The sequence below is a fragment of the Scyliorhinus canicula genome, chromosome 9 (assembly GCF_902713615.1).
Source record: "Scyliorhinus canicula chromosome 9, sScyCan1.1, whole genome shotgun sequence".
NCBI classification, from domain to species: domain Eukaryota; kingdom Metazoa; phylum Chordata; class Chondrichthyes; order Carcharhiniformes; family Scyliorhinidae; genus Scyliorhinus; species Scyliorhinus canicula.
Genome location: NC_052154.1, coordinates 167,802,130 through 167,821,955, shown reverse-complemented (window position 1 = coordinate 167,821,955; position 19,826 = coordinate 167,802,130). Strand labels below are relative to the sequence as shown.

The following is a 19,826-nucleotide window of genomic DNA, read 5'->3' as shown; positions in this document are numbered from 1 at the left end:
TGTCTCCTATAAAACGACTCGTTCTTCATTGACATCCTGGAAAGCGAAGGTTCGTTCCTTTCCTGCAAATTGTCTTCCCATCTTCTCCGCCCTCACCTTGAACAGTAAAGTGTGAGGAGCTCGCAAATTTGTTCAGCTATTTTCTAGAACTTCATTTCTGAATCCCTCCCATCAGATTTCTGTTCCTGCCAAAATATAAAAACAGCTCTTCGCACATACAGAAATGACATCCTATGTGACCCGAACCAAGGTCAAATTTCTCTCCTTGTCCTTCTTGGACTGTCTGAAGCCTTTAATGGTTAACCGCACCATTCTTCTCCAACACTGATCCACTGTCGTCCAGTTAGTTGGTCTGCTCTCATTTGGTTCCATTTTTTATCTATTTAATTGGAACCAAAGAATTCCTTGCAGTGGCTTCAGTTCCAGCTCCTGTACTGTTGCTTCTAATGCCCCATTGGTATCTGTCCTTCACACCATCTTATTTCCTATCTGCATGCTGCACCCCGCGATGACATCCAAAGTCACTGTGTTAATTTTCAAATGTATGCTGATGACACTTAGTTCTGTATCAGCAGCACCTCTCTTGACTTATCCCCTGTTGCTAAATTATCAGACTTCCAACACTGGAGGGGAACGAATTTCCTCCTGTTAAATATTGGGAACACTGAAGTTATTTTTTCAGTCCCCCATCCAAAGTCTATTCCCGAGTTGCCAACTCCATCCCACTTCCAGGCTGACATTAAGCCCGTCTGTTTGCTCTCTCTGAGTAAGATCCAGGTGCGCACATTTAAACAAACCAATTCACCTGAGGCCCAGGATTCACTGGCCTCACCAGCGAGGCCTCAGCTGGGCGCCGTTTGGTACTGGTTCATAAAGTGGGGAACCAGTCGAGATGGCACCTTCATGGGGAGAGGGGGGGTTCTCGCTGGGGAAGGTGAGGCACCCGGGTGGTTGGGTATTGGGCAGGGTGGCACCCTGGCATTTCCCCGGCACCTGGGCACCTTGACACTGTCAGGGTGACCAGGTAGCACTGCCAGGATGACACTGCCAAGGAACTGGAAGACGTAGGTTGGGTGAAGTGGGAAGGTCCTGAGGCCGTGGTGGCGGCACAGACGAAAGGTGGAAAGATTGGTGCTGCGAGTCGTAGACTGCCGAGCTCAACTTGGGAGTTCCTCACTGAGGCCAAAAAGTAATGGCAAAGTGCCTTTTGAATAGCAGGAACTTTCTCGGTGCTGCAGGCGCTCTGAAACACCCGGCTAAATGCGCTGTTCAGCAGATGTTAACGTAAGTCCACTGAATTGCCCCCAATATCTCCTTTTGTGGTAAAGTGTTGGTTTATAATGCTGCTGGCAAGTGCCTTGCATTGGTCATTACATTAATGGTGCTGTAATAGTATAGATCGTTCTTGTAGTCCATGATCCATCAAACAAATTAATAATGATGCAGCAAAGGTAAACATTTCCTTCCTTCACTTCTTGATTCAACTCGTTTGTGCAGGAACTAATTGAAGAAATTCAACCTAAATTTATCCATCCTGTGCAACCTAAATAAATAAATTTGCAAATAAACTAGGAAAGTGACAGATCATGATCGGTGAGGCGACAGAGAAGCTTTGTGGGCCAATATGGCATCTTGTAGGGCGGCAAGGTAGCACACTGGGTAGCACAGTTGTTTCACAGCTCCAGGGTCCCAGGTTCGATTCCAGGCTTGGCTCACTGTCTGTGCGGAGTCTGCGCGTTCTCCCCGTGTCTGCGTGGGTTTCCTCCCGGTGCTCCGGTTTCCTCCAACAAGTCCAAAGATGTGCAGGGTAGGTGGATTGGCCAGGATAAATTGTCCTTAGTGTCCAAAAAGATTAGGTGGGGTTATTGAGTTACGGGGATGGGGTGGGCTTAAGTGGGTGCTCTTCCCAAGGGCCGATGCAGACTCGATGGGCCGAATGGCCTTCTTCTGCACTGTAAATTCTATGATTGTATTTTTGGTAAAAAGGGATAGGTGAATGATAGGCACATCAGCTTGGAGGTGGAAAGACTGTGGGTGTTGGGGGTGCAATTTTAATAGCCTTTCGTTAATTCTTGATTATTGCTTATTCTTAATGCTGGTGTTTCCTTGCAGGGAAGGATGGAAGATTAGAAGGAGATTTATTGGAGCCTTTCTTTTTGCATCTCTGAGTGGCTGATTATGGAGTAGGGGCAGTTTGCATTAATTGCCACTCTGCCAGCAGGTTATGCCATAGACAGATGTGGATGGGGGTGTGAAGAAACATAGGATGTCGGAGCAGGAGTAGGCCATTCAGATATTTCACTTGCTCTCCCTTTCTATAAGATCATGACTGATCTGGTAATGGTCACAACTCCACTTTGCTGGGGCTCCTCCCTGTAGCCTTTGACCATCTTGTCTGTCAAAAATATGTCTATGACTTTGACTTGAATAAATTCAATGACCCAGCCTCCACTTTTCTCTGGGGAAGAGAATTGCATATACTACTGAACCTATGAGAGAAACATATTATCGTCATCTCAGTCTTGAAAGGAAACCTCTTTGGTGGAATTCTCTCCCCCCCCCCCCCCCCCACGCCAGGTTGGAGAATCGCCGGGGCGCCGTGTGAGTCCTGACACCCGCACGCGATTCTCCCACCCCCCCCCCCCCAACCGGCGCGGCGAGATTCACGGCTGGCCGCTGGGAGAATCGCAGCTCGCTGTTTGTAATGGCCAGCGGCGATTCTCTGGCCCGGATGGGCCGAACGGCCTGCCCATCACGACGGGTTCCCGCCGGCACCGTCCACACCTGGTCACTGCCGGCGGGAACAGCGCAGGAACGCTGGGGGGTCGGCTTGTGGGGGGGTGAGGGGGGTTCTTGCACCGGGGGAGCTCAAAAGAGGTCTCTGAAGGAGGACCTCCTTTCCTCCGCCGCCCCGCAAGATCCATCCGACATCTTCTTGCGGGGCGGCTGCGGGGAGGACGGCAACCGCGCATGTGCGGGTGACGTCATTTACGCTGCGCCACTTTTACGCAGCGCTGCGCGTAAATGTCGCGGCGCCGCTCCTAGCCCCCTGGGGGTGGGAGAATAGGGGGCTGGGAGCGGCCTCCGACGCCGGAGTGAAACACTCCGGTTTTCACTCCGGCGTCGGGACATAGTCTCTCGATGGGAGAATTGCGTCCCTTATTATTAAACTGTGACCCCCAGTTCTAGTCTCCTCCATAAGCGGAAACATCCTCATGGTATCTATCTGCTCAATCCCCTCAAGATCATATATCAGCTCTCACTCTTAAAAATAAATCTTTATTGTCACAAGTAGGCTTACATTAACACTGCAATGAAGTTACTGTGAAAAGCCCCTAGTCGCCACATTCCGGCGCCTGTTCGGGTACACAGAGGGAGAATTCAGAATGTCCAAATTACCCAATAGCATGTCTTTCGGGATTTGTGGGAGGAAACCGGAGCACCCGGAGGAAACCCACGCAGACACGGGGAGAACGTGCAGACTCCGCGCAGACAGTGACCCAAGCTGGGAGTCAAACCTGGGACCCTGGCGCTGTGAAGCCAAAGTGCTAACCACTTTACTTCATAAGATAAGCCCGTCATCACGTGCATGAGTCGAACAAACTTTCTCTGAATTGCCCCGAACACCATTAAATCCTTTTCAAATAAGAAAACCAAAACTGTACACAGTGGTCCAGATGTAGGCCAGAATTCTCCGGCCATTGCGATTCACTATTCCTGCCGGCAGGGCATTCCCGCCTGCGGGTATCCTGGCAGTGTGGGGTGACTTCCATGGGAAATCCCATTGACAAGCAGCGCGAGTGTAGAATCCCGCTGCCAGCCAGCAAGCTGCCGCCACTGAGAAACACACTACTGGAGAACCAGACAATCTAGCCCACGGTCTCACCAAGATCCTGTACAACTGCAGTAAAACCTCCACAATTTTATATTCCATTTCCCTTGCGATAAATGCCAACATTCCATTTCCTTTCTAATCACTTGCTGTACCTGACTACTAACATTTGTGTACCAGGACACCCAGATCCATCTGCAGCTCAAAGTTCAGCAATCTCTCTCCATTTAAATAGCATACTGTCTTTCCATTCTGCCTGCTAAAGGGGACAACTCAGAACTGAGTTCATATTGGCCATAAAACATTCACTCTGTTTCTCTCCTTCGCAGACGCAGCCAGACCTGCTGAATTTTTCCAGCATTTTCTAAGTTATGTTAAACTTGCATAGAACACTGGTTCAATCTCAACTGGAGTATTGCATCCAGTTCTGGGCACCACACTTTAGAAAGGATGTGAAGGCATTGGAAAGTGCGCAGAAAAGATGAATGAGAACCTTTCCCAGGGATGAGGAACTTGGAGAAGTTGGGACTGTTTTCCTTGGAGAAGACAAGATTGAGCGGAAATTTGATGGAAGTGTTTAAAACCATGAGGCATCTGGGAAAGAGTAGATGGGGAGAAACTGCTGCCATTAGTGGAAAGATGGAAAATGAGATGGCACAGATTCAAGGTAATGGCAAAAGAAGCAATGAAGAGATGAAGAGAAACATTTTTCTGGAATGCACTGCATAAGAGTGTGGTGGATGAAGATTCAATCAAGGCTTTCAAGAGGGATTTGGGGATTTTTATCTGAAAAGGAGGAATAGGCAGGGATACGGGAGGGAAGATGGGAATGTGGCACCAGGTAAATTGCCCCTACAGGGAGCCGGTGCAGACATGATGGGCCGAATGGTTTCCACCTGTGCTGGAACCATTCTGTGACTGGAGAACGGTGAATGTCACACTTTTGAAAAAGAAGGGCCTGAGGATAAACAAAGACCACTCAGTTTACCTTGTTAGTCTGAAAATGTTCCGAAACTATAATGCGAGACAAAGTTAACAGTAGCATGTAACTAACTTGATTAAGCTTTTTGTTACGTTAGCAGGGAGGGTCACTGGGTTAATGCTGTTGATGTGGTTTGCATTGACTTCCGAAAGGTGTTTAATAAAGTGCTGCATAACATGTTTTCAGCAATGTTAAAGCCCAGGGAACACAAGAGATAGTGACAGCGTGAATGAAGTCGACTTGAGTGCCTGGAACTTGAGTTACGTGGGCAGATTGGAGAATCTGGAGTTGTTTTTCTCAGCAAGGAGAAGGCTGAGAGAAGATTTGATAGAATTGTTCAATATCATGACGGGTGTGGGCGGAGTAGATGGAGAGAACACTGCCCCCACGAGAAGAAGGAGCGGGAACCAGAGAGTTGTCATTTTAATGTAAATGGCAAACAAACTAAAGGCTGTTATGATCCTTGGCCAGACCCCGAGATGTTAGGGAGAGACCCAGTTAGGGACGAATAGTGTTTTGTTTAAACGAGATAAAGCTTGAGATTCAAGGCATCTGATTTTGGTATAAAGCCACAAGGTTCCATGGGTTTTGGAGAAGCAAAAACAAATTTACTGGACAAGTTCAGAAAGCTAAAACAATCTGCAACATGTACGAATGTTAGATTGTGAGGTACATGTGAAATAACAGATGATCTGTGGTCATACACAGCACACTGGAGTAAATAGCAGATGCAACCAAGACAGTCGATGGATTTCCCAAGAACTCACCCAGATGTCAGTAAACACCAAGTCAAATGATCTCATTGAAACCCTGGATTCCCAGCTTCACCTTCAATAATCTCTCTTCAGAATTTTCTCTCAAAGTCCCACTCCCACTCGGACAGATTTAACAATGGTCCACCACACAGGGTTTCAAGATTCCTTCTGAGATTCCTTCTCCCTGAACTCTCAAGTCTGCCCTTCAACTGCTACTTATTGGTGTAATTTCAGTCCTTTGATAGACAGCTAGCTTCACATTTCCTCTGAGTTTCTCTACACAATTATATTGACTCCCAGGGCATCCCCTGAGCCCTCTTATCAGTTCCTCAGAGCTAACAGCAGCACTGTGACAGCATGGAGCTTCTTTCCCCTGCTCCTGACGCTCCGCAAACTGTCTGGGCGGGATTCTCTCAGCCCAGGCCAGGCCGGAGAATCTCCGGTACCGGATGCAAATCGCGCGGTGCTGCCCCGACAATTCTCCGGAAAGCGGAGAATCGGCGCCATTGGCACCGGCGCGGTCACGCGGCGCTGGCCGGGGGCCCCCGGCGATTCTCGGCCTGGGATGGGCCGAGTGGCCATACAAAAAAACACGAGTCCCGCCGGCGCCGTTCACACCTGCTCTTACCCTGTGGGACCTCGGCGTGGATGCATCCGGGGGCGGCCTGGGGGGACAGGGGGGGGGGGGGGGGGGGGGGGGGGGGGGGGGGGGGGGAGGGGAAGAGAGGAGGTCCGACCACAGGGGGGGGCCTCCGCTGTGGCCTGGCCCGTGATCGGGGCCTACTGATCGGCGGGCTGGCCTCTCGGTCTGGGGGCCTCTTTTGTTCCGCGCCGGCCCGTTAGCCCTACGTCATATTGCGCGGGGCCAGTGCGGAGAAGGGATCCACCGCGCATGTGCGGCAATCGCGCCAGTCCCACTAAGTGTGGGCACGTTGGCCCCGGTCCCACTGCACATGCGCGGACCCCGCGGTGCCATCTGATGCCAGGATCAGCAGCTGGAGCAACGTTTACGACGGCCTCAACACTTAGCCTCAGGATCAGAGAATCATGCCCCCTGTCTCAAATTATCTTGCTTAAGATTCCAGCATCTGCAGTAATTTGCTTTTGTCTCAAGAAGGGTTGTTCACTGACCCTTGAACTGGTGTCCTATCAAACTACTCCCAGGGAGGCCCACACTTGTTACTAGGCAGGAGGAACACCCTACGCCTTCAATGTTACACTCTCCACACACTGCTAATTTAGCACCAAGCGGCCCACATAGCAATGGATTTCATAACAAGATGACATGAAGAAAAACTTTATTGCACAGTGAGTGGTTGTGGGCCTATATCCTAAAGAATGGTGGAGGCAGATTCAGTTGTGGCTTTCAAAAGGGAATTGGATCATTACCGAAGTAGAAAATATTTGCAAGACTGCATGAATAAGGCAGGGGAGTGGGACTGGCTGAATTCTTGTAGGGAACTGGCATGGACCCGACAGGCCGAAAGGCCTCCTTCTGTGCTGTAACCATTCTATGATTCTCTATGCACTGAGTAAGTTTGGTAGTTAGTGACATATCTAAGGAATGCACATTTTTTTGAAGAACCAGTTTGTTGGTGAGCTTGAGGATCTGCACTCCCAAAGAGTTGTTTCTGCTTGATGAACTGGTCTATCATTGAACTAACTCAGATCTCATACCCTCTTTCGCTTAAATCCACCACTTCTGGTCCTACTCATGCACTGCATTTGTGTCTCATCTTTTTCAATTGCGCTATTCCATATTCTTAGCAAAACCTCTAAGCACGTGTGACCTGGTTTCATAATTTACTCATTTTTTGATGTAATGGCTCACTCATGAATCTGAAACATCAAAAAATAAAAGACCTTATGAAACAAGGTACAAGCTCAATTGTGCCAAAATCAGACTTAATCACATCAGTCCTGATAGATTGGCTTTCTAAGATTTTTTTCAGCTCTTCCGGCATCATTTAAATGCCATTAAATTTAATGACTAGTCCACAAACTCACGATACATGAGCCTAATGATTTTGTTACCAAGGCCCTATTTATTACCCAAGGTTTGATGAAAAGTTACAAAAGAAATCGCAGTTAAAACTCTGATTTCCAGTTTATGTAATTGGACCAAGGTTTTCATTATGTTCTGGGTCTGTCATTACATCCTCATTGCTGAATGGCTCTTATTTTTGAATGGATAGTGATGGGCCTGACAGTAAGTGACTGAGCAAAGACCAACTCATCTTTTAATTTTTCATTTGCACTATCCAACACAAAGAGGTTCCCCCCCATCTTCTGGTTGGAGACTGAACTCGAAACAGCTATGGCAGAAGCAGAGTCTATCATAAGAAGAGAGCAGATTCGGAGGAAGGCAAAGGAGGCAAAATAAAAAGTAATCAAAAATAAAAGAAAGAGGAAAAGGAAAAACATGGGGAGTATACAATAAATAAAAAATCTAATTATTTGTTGTTGCGAAGTGACTAAAGGTGATAGTTATTAACAGGCCAGTTACATTACAGATTCCACATCGATGTGACAGTCTTGTCATTTAGAGTGAAGCCCCCTTACGGAAATGTATTTGGTGCATTGAGGCGAGTGACAGAAGGTCATCTGAGGCTGAGGGATTGTGCAGTTATAGATAATGGCAAACTGGCTGCTCATTTTCCATCCCTGTCAAGTCAGTAGGGATGTAAATTGGGCAGGTGATTGTTATATTACCTTGCGTAATATGTATATATATATATTACTCTCTTGAACCAGCCAAGTTGTTGAAATGAGTAATAGTCCTCTTTTAAATATAAACTAATTTATTGAATAATATAAATAAATATTGAGAATTCTTTAACTTAATACTCAACTGGTAAATAAAGAATCAATTGTAGAGATAACTAATTAAATTATACAATACAATGCTTTGATAACAAATAACGTCTTCTCTAGCTTTACTATGTCTGTTCTCTCTGCACTCCTGATGCACACTGCTATCAGAAAGAGCGGGAAAACCATTAATATAGGTTCTGATAGTGAGACCTCTAGTGTTCAATTGTCTGTACTAGCATCACATATATTGATCATGTATATTGATATACAGAGATCACTACAGTGATTTGCCAGCGCCTATTTTACACAATCACACATGGTCAAAATCTACCCCTGCAGCAACTGCTTAATATTTAACTAAGTGCCCAAGGTATTCCATCCAGAGATTCTAGTTTTCACAATTACATTTTTACACTTAGTTTAACATATTGCACAGAAGTTTCAGAGGGGAAATGAGGAAGCAAATAAGGAAAGCAAAGAGGGAGTGTGAAAAGAGAGTGGGTGTATCATAAAAGAGAATCCCAATGTCTTCTACGTGTATGTGAATAACATCAGGGTAAGAAAAGGAGGAGTAGGGCCAAGTAGGGAGGAGGGAAGGAGGTGGTGGCTTAGTGATATTGTCTCTGGACTAGAAATCCAAGGACCAGAGTTCAAATTCATTCATATTAAATACCTTCATTTGAGTGCACGGAGCTCCATAACTCCTGGCCACACAGTGATGGGGAGCCAACAGGCAATCTAAGCAGATGTTCGTGAGTATGAAATGCACAAACAGCACTTGGTTGTGGTATTTGGCTATTATGAACAGAAAATGTTTTGGAAACACCATTGAAAGATAAATTGAGTTGAAATGATACTGTGTGATATCGGTAATAAATGTATCGATACATTTGAATGAAATTCCTTTGTCCACTATTTTAGCAAAAGCTTTGAATGGAGCAATACCTCTGTTAAAGTAATGGAACTTCACAAATGTATGAGTTACTAATATTGTACAGTGATTTCAACCCAAATAAGTTCTTTGGAATGATGACAGATATGGAATACTCCAACAATATGCTGCAAAAATATAGATTTATATTACTGGTTTGGAGAGTAACTAGCATTAAGGGGCAACATTATTGTCTCTGCTTTCTGTCTTGATATCATCGCCAAAGGTTTAGGTTCAGCCACTCGTGCAGTCGTTTTCACGTTGGTACCAGTTGCTGCCACATTCTGGAAATGGGGGGGGGGGGGGGGGGGAGAGATATTCAGTTGACTGTGGCGAATGAGTAAAACTAACGTAGAGGAATAAGATCTGCTTTGAAAATTTGGAAAACATTATAAACAGTCTCTGTAATTTGTGTTTTGATTGCAATCAGTCCAAGTTACCAGAAGAATTTGTTTGTGTTATGATTCTCATGACCTAATTATACAGTGGGAAGGGTTTTCATAATATTTACACTCAACATTCTGAACATGAAACCGAACATTTACAATGAAGTCTGCAAATGGAATCTATTTAATGACAACATATTCAACTGCTTCTGGGGTTTGGTCATTTCATATCCATGGGAAAAAATAATCATTCTTTTATCTCGGAAGAGGCTGCTATTTACAAGATTCTGGGACACAGATGTTCCAAGGTAGCTATTTCAGCAAGCTATGCCTGGTGGATCAAGGTTTCACTGACTACGTTTATATCGTCGTTTCCAATCATGGTTTATCCCTGGTACTGTGCTGACTGTGTTTTCTTTTAATAATTTTACCTAATTGGGTAGGAATTTATATCAATGCAGCTTCCCACATCACACGGAGATTAAACTTCAAAAGTGTTTGATTGGTTATAAAGTGTGTCGGGCCATCCTGAGGTTGTGAAAGATGATTATAGTTTTTTTTTAAATGGATGTTTCTTCAGACACTTATGCAATGTAGCGATGATTATACACCAGTTCATGGCTGAAATAATTGAAAGCTTATCTGATGGTCATGATGGTGAATGGCCACATGCATCTCATTAGATCATAGTTAATCCACGAGATGCAGTGTTTGATGTGAGTTGAATAAACTGATGTCAGATTCACTCTCTTCATTCATCCAAACGTGGCATTCCATTGAGCTCAGATGGGATGACTTTGCTGGTCTGATCAGCATGCTCTCCAAGCCGAGTCCTTGGGTGGGAGTCCCCCGTCTCCGACACCGAAATCGCGTTTGGCGATCGGCCGGATAATTTGGCGGCGAAAACAGGGGTGCTGCAGCTTTTGCGGTGCTCTGCTCCCTACGAGTACACCGCACACCGCCAGGGATTCCTCAGGACGTCACCTGAGGCCCTCCCCCGATGCTCTGCCCTCGACGGGCCGAGTTCCCGACAGGGTGGGCCGCTCAAGCAATTTTTTTCAGGAACCTGGCGAGTGCCGTTCAACACTGGTCCTCACAAACAGCGGCCAGGCGGAATGGAGGATTGGAGGCCTCCAGCTCCATGCCCTTTGGGCAGAGTCGTGTCCTGGCACTGGTACCACCTGTGCACCCTGGCAGTACCAGCCTGGCACCCTGGCAATGCCAGCCTGGCGGTGTCCAGGTGTCACTGCCAACCTGCAAGCTGGCATTTCATGCGTGCGTGACCGGGATGGGTGTTGGGCCCTGCGTGGGTGTTTGGGGGGGGGGGGGGGGCGCGGAGAGCCTCGCAAGGTGCGTTCAGGCTGGGAGGGCGGGTTCGGGATTGCTTCAGTGGCCTCAGATTGGGACGCCATTTAAAAATGGTTCCGACGGGCAGAGCTCCTCAGTGTACAAAACGGGTCGATGTGTGGCCTTGGCCGTGGGTTCCCCGTTGAGGCACTTTATTCAACGCGAGTTGTGTTGTATAGCCATGTGTTTCTCAGCACTGCGAGCACCGGGAAACACACGGTTAAATGTTTCCCATTGCCGAGGCTGCACTTGGAGTGATTTCCTGCATCGGCAGTGGCTCCTCGCAGAACAGGGTGCTATTTTGACGGGCAGCCCCAATCTTCCACCTACCCACCCTCCCCTTTTAGGCTCCCCCTCTCATTTGATCTCCCCTCACCCCCCCCCCCCCAACTTGGCAAGGCCCCTTCCCCCTGGGCCTCACCAATAGCAGTGCCAACCTGGCACCTGGGCACCCTGGCATTGCCATCCTGGTACCCTGGCAGTGCCCCGGCACCATTGCAGTGCTACTTAGGCACCCTGGCAGTACCTGGGCAGCGCTGTCAAGGTGCCCAGGCACCAGGGGAATGCCAGGATGCCACCCTGTCTTGTGCCCGACCACTTGGGGGTCTCCAATGGCCTTGGACACTCCCCCAGGTGCCGTTACGGCAGTTCCATGTTTGTGTGGGCCAGTACTAAACGGCGCATTGGCGAAGTCTCCCAGGCACGGCTGTTGAGTCCCAGGGGCCGGGTGAATCCGACATCCCGGTATTTAAATGGGCCATAAGGCTCACTTAAATATTCGGGATCGAGTGACCTGGTAGATAGAAAATCCATGAGCTCCCTCCAACTGGCCGCTTTTAAAGGACGAGTAGCACGAAGGAACGAGATGCCACCCACATATCGGGTTCCCCCGGCACAGATCACCCTTTCCAGTCATAGGAGTTCTCGGGGCCAGTGAGCCAAATGAGCTGCTTCAACCAGTTTATTAGCACCACCTTCTTACAAAGTAACATAAGGGAGCTTTGGCTCTCACAGTCATGTCATCATCACTGGCCTGCTCCTGACTTCTGTTGTCACTGTGTGGGAAAAAGAACATGTTCCAGTTGCCAGGCCTCTCCACCCCTCCCTCCAACTTATCATATTGGACACATAGAAAGAATTGCCTGTGCAATAATAGATCGCTGTAGGACACACCACTTTTTAAATCCATTGCGACAAAATATGAAGCACGTCTTTTAAACCGTACTATAAAAATATTTAGAACATGCTCCTGGGTGCCGTTAACCTTTCTAAATCCAAGGGCAGTTCAGCATCGCTGGGGAGTTTCCAGACAAGCTGTGTTCCTGGAATAGGCTGCAATAGCCCGTCTAAAATATTCCACTTTATGCCTGAAATATTGGCACGACCACAGATGCAGTGTCTGTTGCAACTTGAATATTTACAATTTTCTTCTGTTTTTTGGTTTAAGTTTAAGAATAAAGTTGAGAAAAATATTTGAAATAAAGTACGGCCGATTTTCCCGTTCTGACACCTGGGGTGGGATTTTCCGGTCGCGCCCGCCCCCAGACCGGAAATTGCCGGCCTTTTAAATGGTCCGCCAGATTTCCCGTCCTACCCACCCCATGATGATTCCCACGGTGGGCGGGACTGGAAATTTACCCCTTGCTTATATTGGACCGCTTCATGCGGAAACACAAATTTTCTTTCATCATTTCCTTTGCATTCCCAAACTAGTCCACAAAGTGGGAGACTCAAGACAATAGACATTTGCTTGAACATATGAATTTACAAATGTACAAATTAGGGGCAGGAATAGGACACTCGGTGCCTCGGGCCTGTCCAGCCATTCACTTAGATCATGACCGATCTGATCGTAACCTCAACCCCATATTCCAACCTCCTCCCGATAACCTTTCACCCCTGATAACCCCCTTGTCAAGCTCATATCTGTCCCGTGAGCCGGCTAATGGGACTTCCCATTGTGGGCACCACCATGCCGACAGGAAATCCGCAGGCATAAGTGTGCTGCCGGGGAAACGGAGGGTCCCACCGACAGAGAATCCAACCCCAGGCATATCTTGAACATTTGCAATGGATAGGCTGATTTTTTAAAAAGTTGCAGAAATTCTACTTCATTTCATGATTGATTTGTTCTGATGCCCCCACTCCAAACTCAGTTTTCCAGCAACCGACTCCATTCCTCTCATTTAATTAAAAAATAAATAAATTTAGAGCACCCAATTTCTTTATCCCAATAAAGGCAATTTAGCGTGGCCAATCCACCTGCACATCTTTGGGTTGTGGGGGTGAGACCCACGCAGACACTGGGAGAATGTGTAAACTCCACACGTCAGTGACCCGGGGCCGGGATCGAACCTGTGTCCTGGGCACTGTGGGGCAGCAGTGCTAACTACTGTACCACCATGCGTCCATTCTTCTCCTTGGTAACAGTATGAGATTAAGCAAGTTTGTTCACAACCTTGGTATCACATCGATCCTGAGGTGAGCTTCTGACCTAATTCATGCCATCACTAAGACGACTTATTTTCACCTCCATAATTTCACACAACTTTGCCCCTGTCCTAGCTCATCTGCTGCTGAAATCCTCATTTATACCTTTGTTACCTCGAGAATATTCCAAGACACACCAGGCTGGTCTCCCACATTCTAGCGTCCGTAAACTTGAGGTCATCCAAATCTCTACTGCGAGTTGAGGCACAATTGGACTCTATGTGCCTTCGTGCATTCTCCATGGCAATTCCACTACCGATCAAAGTTTACTTGCCGACCAATCAGATCACTCTTCTCAATCAGTATTAATTATTGTTCCCTTTATGATTGATATTCTTGCAAATCTGTCCTGATGAGTGGAAGGTGAAAAGCTTCAGCAGCATGTCTCTTTTTCAGCTATACTCAAGTTCTGTATTATCAATCGACCAATTTGTTTTATAATGTTCCTGTGAAGAGCCTTGTGGTCTTTTGTTACATTTAAAGGTGCTAATAAAGTTGTTATCGTCTAAAACGGATTTTTCATTGAAACAGATTTAGAAACCAGCTAAGACTCAACTACATCTTTACATTTGAAGATGGGGTAGATTTTAATTTTTAGGAGAATGATCGTTGATCACATGATTTGCCGACACTTTCTCAATTGTTCGTCCTCCTCTCCCCAGTGTCTCATTATTTTGATTAATGTGGTTAAGATATGGTGATTGAACAAGGGGGTTAAATAAATCCAACCAACATATTACAAAAATGTTTACATTTGTGCTGAATTGTCATGGTTCATGGACTAATTTACAAATACTATTTTCTTCCAGGAGCAATGCTGAGAGTCACTGAAACTCATTTGAGTGACAGCACTTGGACATGAAACCATGACCAGAGAATTAGAATCCATTTTCTTAATAAATTGGTGCTAAAAGAAATGTGTAGGCTTCCACCCGCTTTACCTGTATCCAAATGGATATTTTTATCTCGTCTTAATTCATGAAAAAGCCAAGAAGAGTCACAGAAAGAATGAGCCGTTGGCATTTTTGTAAAGTCAGAAACAAAATTCACCCTCTTTAGACAGCATTTTTGAGATTGTGCCAGCCAGCCGCTTGATAAGTGTTAGAAATAAGTTGTTTTGCATTGATGCTGCAGCGTAAACACCCCTGTTTCCAAATATGAGGGAGTATGAGACAGTGTATTGGTGTTTCAACACAATGTGACACAAGTTAGTAGGTTATGATTTCAGGCCGACAGCTTCACATAGAGAAGCTCCGAATAACGTGTTGCGTGAAAAAGATTTTTTTCTCACATCTCATTTGCTTCTTTCACAAATCACTTTAAATCTATGCACGCCCACTCTAGATCCATTTACGAGAGGGAACAGTTTCCCCCTATCTAATCTGTCCAGCCCCTCATGATTTTGAACATCTCTGTCAAATCTCCTCTTAGTCTTCTTCTCTCCAAGGAGAGAACAGTCCCCAACCTCTCCAATCTATATTCATAACTGAACCACTATTGTAAACCTCTTCTGCACTCTCTTCAATACCTTCACATCCTTCCTATAGTGTGGCATCCAGAACTGTACACAGTACTCCAGCTAAGGTATAACTAATGTCTGTTATAAGTTCAGTATAACCTCCTTGCTCTTGTACTCTATGCCCCTCTTAATAAAGCTCAGGATACTATATGCTTTATTAACTGTTCTCTCCAACTATCCTGTTACCTTCAATGAGAGAACATAGGTAGAACATGGAACAAAAGTGATCTATGCACATATCCACCCAGGTCCCAATGCTCCAACACACTTTAAGAATTGTATCCCTTATTGTATTAAGAATAATAATTTTTATTGTCACAAGTAGGCTTACATTAACACTGCAATGAAGTTACTGTGAAAAGTCCCTAGTCGCCACATTCTGGCGCCTGTTAGGGTACACGGAGGGAGAATTCAGAATATTCAATTCATCTAACAGCACGCCTTTCGGGACTTGTGGGAGGAAACTGGAACACCTGAAGGAAACTCACACAGGCCCGGGGAGAAGGTGCAGATTCCGCACAGACAGTGACCTAAGCCAGGAATCGAATCTGGGTCCCTGGCGCTGTGAAGCAACAGTGCCAACCACTGTGCTACCGTGCCCCCCCTAATTGTCTGGCCATGTTCTTCCTACCAAAATGCATCACCTCACACCTCTCCGCATTGAATTTCATCTGCTGCCTGTCTGTCCACTCTACCAACTTGTCTGTGTCCTTTTGAAGTTCCACACTGTCCTCCTCACAGTTTACAACATTTCCAGGTTTCGTGTCATCCGGAAACTTTGAAACTGTCGCCTGCACGCCAAGAAGATTAATATGTATCAGAAAAAGCAAGGGTTCCAAAACCAACCCCTAGAGAACTCCACTGCAAACCTTCCACCAGCCCAAAAAATTTGCTCTCTGTGTCCTATTACTCAGCCAATTCTGTGTCCCCATTGCTATTGGATGAATCATTAGGCAAGCATCTGGGGGCCCCTGGGAGACCCCCATGCATGCCGTTCCGTCTGATTCCCGTTTGTGGGACTAGCCGCCTCGCTCTAATATGCAGATTTGCTAAAAAGTGATCCCGCCCACAATGAGCGGGATTTACATTGTCGCAAGATCGCGTTTGATCTTGTGAGGCATTGCGAGCCGGGTAGATCCCGGGAGTGGGATCTCCCGGCTTTTATCGGCTTCGCTGTGCTGAGGTACACTGCTATTCGGGTGCAGTGTGGCCGTTCGATCGTGTCCTCTGCCTATATTAACCTCGGAGAAGAGGGAATCAAATACACGCTTAGCAAGGGCAGGGTCGTTGCATGGAGAAAATAATGAATAGGTCACACGTGATCTTTACAGCATCGATGGATCCCTTTACAAATATATCCGTTGTGCTTCTGTGCCAAATTTTGTCTGACTACACCCCTTTGAAGCAACTGCTTTACCATGTTATAGTTGCTGTACAAATTCTAGTCATTTTTGTTTTTTGTTTTCAAACACTAGGATTGCAACTCCTATGTACCAATTGTCATTCAATTCTTTCCATCCATCCCCATGATTTCTAGCTAATGGAAGATGATTTGTCAAATGGGACAATTTCACCTCCCTCACAATAAACAGGTTTCTCATGTTGGTGGTGATCCAGTATTATCCACTGAGTTTAGGTTAATGAAATGTCCCTTTCCTCTGCAGGTGACCAGGGATACGAAGGGGCGAAATAAGGATGACTGCCAACAAGAATGCCAGTGCCAATCACACAGCTGGAGCAACTAAAGTAGCTCGAGACACAAGCACCAGGTGGGCAATGTGTTCAGACTGTTTACCTAGGCTTCTTAAATGTCTTTATCTTCAGCTCCTTATCCAAGCTCCTTAAGGGCAAATTCCACAAAGTTTTGTATTGGCCCCTTCAAAGTGTTCCAGCGAATTGCCAGAATACCTGTCTGAATTTACGGGCTATATTCTTTGTCCTTACTATTTGCTTGCTATAGCATTGTACTCTCATGGTCCCAGTAGCTCAGGACCATGGCCAATTTTGCAGAATTTGATCAACCTATTCCCCCAATAAAAGCTGACCTGAACACACACGATTTCCCCAAAACAGTATCAGGACAGAAATTGTGCTGTAATCACCATCTGAAGAAATGTAGACACAAAACGCAAACACAGGGGAGGCAAGATCCAAAACTACAAGAACAGCCAGTACTATGAAAAGAGCAAATGCCAGAGTCGGCACAACAAAACAATATACAGAGACAAAGCCACAATTGAAGAAGAATTATCAAAGTTTTCCTTGAAATGCAGAAAATCAGAAAGATAGCAAACGACAGCCGTGACCTCACTGTTCAGTGCCCATACAAATCAGCGGCACACAAAACTGGCTGCCAAACCTAAAGTGTTTTGGATACAAGTCAGAACGATAAATGATTGACAACATGGGGTCGAATTCCTCACCCACATGTAGGGCTGCCATCTGCCTGGACTCTGCTGGGCTGCATGTAAATTCCTCAAATACGTATCATCCAATGACAGTCTTATCTTTAAAACATAAATCAACTTTTGACCCTTGTTTCTTTTTTTAAATTTCTTAAATTTTCACTCGCAGCAAAGTCAATGTCAGTCAAGACCCCTAGTCATACCCTCGTCCTGTTCACTCTCTACCCTTTACCTGGCATCCTCTGTGTTAAACAGGATCTGAATATGGCACGAGCCACTGAAGTTCTTTTTAAAAAAAAGCTACTTGATGAACCTACAAACAACAGAAAATAAACCAACAGAAACAGGCGATGACCTATCAGAGACAGTAAATTGGCACATACTCCTGCAATTTCTTTTTTTAAAAACATACTTTATTCAAGGCATTTTTCATGTAAACAATTAAAAGCAGAACAACAACCATACAAAAATATAATAAACAACCAATACCATCCCCCTCCCCTAATGGGGCCCACTTCTCATGTCCCCTTCCCTCCCTCGCTGACCCTTCAAACCTCCTTGAAGAAATCAATAAACAGCTTCCACCTCCAGATGAACCCATCCACCGACCCCCCCCCCTCACGGTGAACTTGACCTTCTCCAGCCTCAGGAATTCCACCAGGTTGCTCACACACACCTCCGCTTTCGACAGCTCTGAGTCCCGCTACCTGAGCAAAATCCGTCTCGGGGCCATCAGGGAGGCAAAGGCCAAAACACCGGCCTCTCTCAACCCCCCCGCACTCTCGGATTTTCCGACACCCCAAATTTCGCCATCTCTGAACTGGGGGGCCACCTCAACTCCCAGCACCTCTGACATTGTGTCCACAAACTCCTCCCTTCAGTTTTGGACACGCCCAGAACATGTGGGCGTGATTCGTGCGCCTCCACGCACATCGCCCACACCCATCCTCCACCCCCTCAAAGAACCTACTCATCCTTGCTATTGTCATATATGCCCTATGGATTATCTCGAACTGAATGTGGCTTAGCCTCGCACATGATGAAAACGCATTCACCCTCTGCAGGGTGACTGCCCACGTCACAGCCCCCATCTCCCCTCCCAGCTACTCCTGCAATTTCCCATCAAATTACTATGGGTTCCCGATAAGTTAAAGGCTGGAATGAGGGAAGTTAAAGAAAAACACAGAACATCATGACACTAAAGGCACATAGATACATGGAATACTTAACAGCATGGACACAATAGCAGAACGTAGCTATCGAGTGTTGTCAGACCAAAATATAAATAAACATAAACAAGGATCAGAGAAATATTTAATCTCCGCAGAAAACCGTGACAGTGGCCAACAGAAAAAAGAGACATAAACCAATCAATTTATGAAGGAAAAAGCAGACTAAAGTGGCAGAAACACGGATAATAATGCACTCCTGTTTCATGTACAGGAAAGACTAATCAACTGTAACAACGTATCTCAAACAGTTAATAATTATCACGTGAGCCTTGAGATGAGATGAAAGTTGAGAACAGTTTATTTTTTCTTCTTAGAGTACATACAGCGAGGTTCATGGGACTGGCCTTACTCTATTCAAACCCCCTTCTCTAAACAGCTGCAGTCATGGTCGGTGATGTGAATGCCTGTGTATGTCGTGATGACGAGGGGAAGGGAATTATTACAGCAAGTGATTTGTTAATGTACATCTGCTCAGTAACAGGCATTTTCACTGCCTCAGGGACCCCTTGTGTGAAATTGCAGTGTTCAGGCAGAAAATTGAGTTACACAGTTAAGCGTAGAAATATGCTGGTTTTGTTGTGCTGTACCAAATTGCTCGCTTAGCGATAATTTCCACACAGGGAGATTAACAACGGTAACACAGTTGCTGCAAGTTTAATGCATGGTATTAACAGATAGTTTGCTGAAAAGATGCAATCAGCGTAAAATAATAAACTGCAAGGATATATTGCAACAATGGTAACCTGAGTATGGCATAAGCATGAGCAAACTATTTTTAACCGAATAGAAATGTCAGTATATGCAAGTTAACAAACACCTAGCAGGAAAATTCATTTCATTCTGCCAAACATTACCAGACAAAACATTGAACGACATACCTCCCCCCCCCACCCCGCAGACCATTTAAAATATTTTTTTATTACTGAAAAAGAACAAATTTGTACATTTATGTAGGTTTTTATAACATCAGAATGCACCCAAGTGCTTCACAGTCAATTAATTACTTCTGAAGTGTCGTTACTGTTGTTCGTAGGCAAAAGCATCCAATTTGCACTGAATGTTCCACAACCAGCAAATGAAGTAAAGGACTAAGTAATTTGTTTTTCTGTGGTGTTGGTTGATAAGGATAGCAA

At 45.8% G+C, this 19,826-nt stretch overlaps 1 protein-coding gene across 2 annotated transcripts in view; it reads left to right on the top strand.

Moving 5' to 3' along the window:
- Positions 1 to 19,826, top strand: part of dennd2b (DENN domain containing 2B) — a 412,949-nt gene that overhangs the window by 150,224 nt on the left and 242,899 nt on the right. For both annotated transcript variants that reach the window (XM_038808142.1, XM_038808141.1), the window contains exon 2: positions 16,721 to 16,825. In XM_038808142.1, the coding sequence (XP_038664070.1) occupies positions 16,752 to 16,825 (74 nt within the window). In that variant the 5' untranslated portion in view covers positions 16,721 to 16,751. The remainder of the gene's footprint in view (positions 1 to 16,720; positions 16,826 to 19,826) is intronic.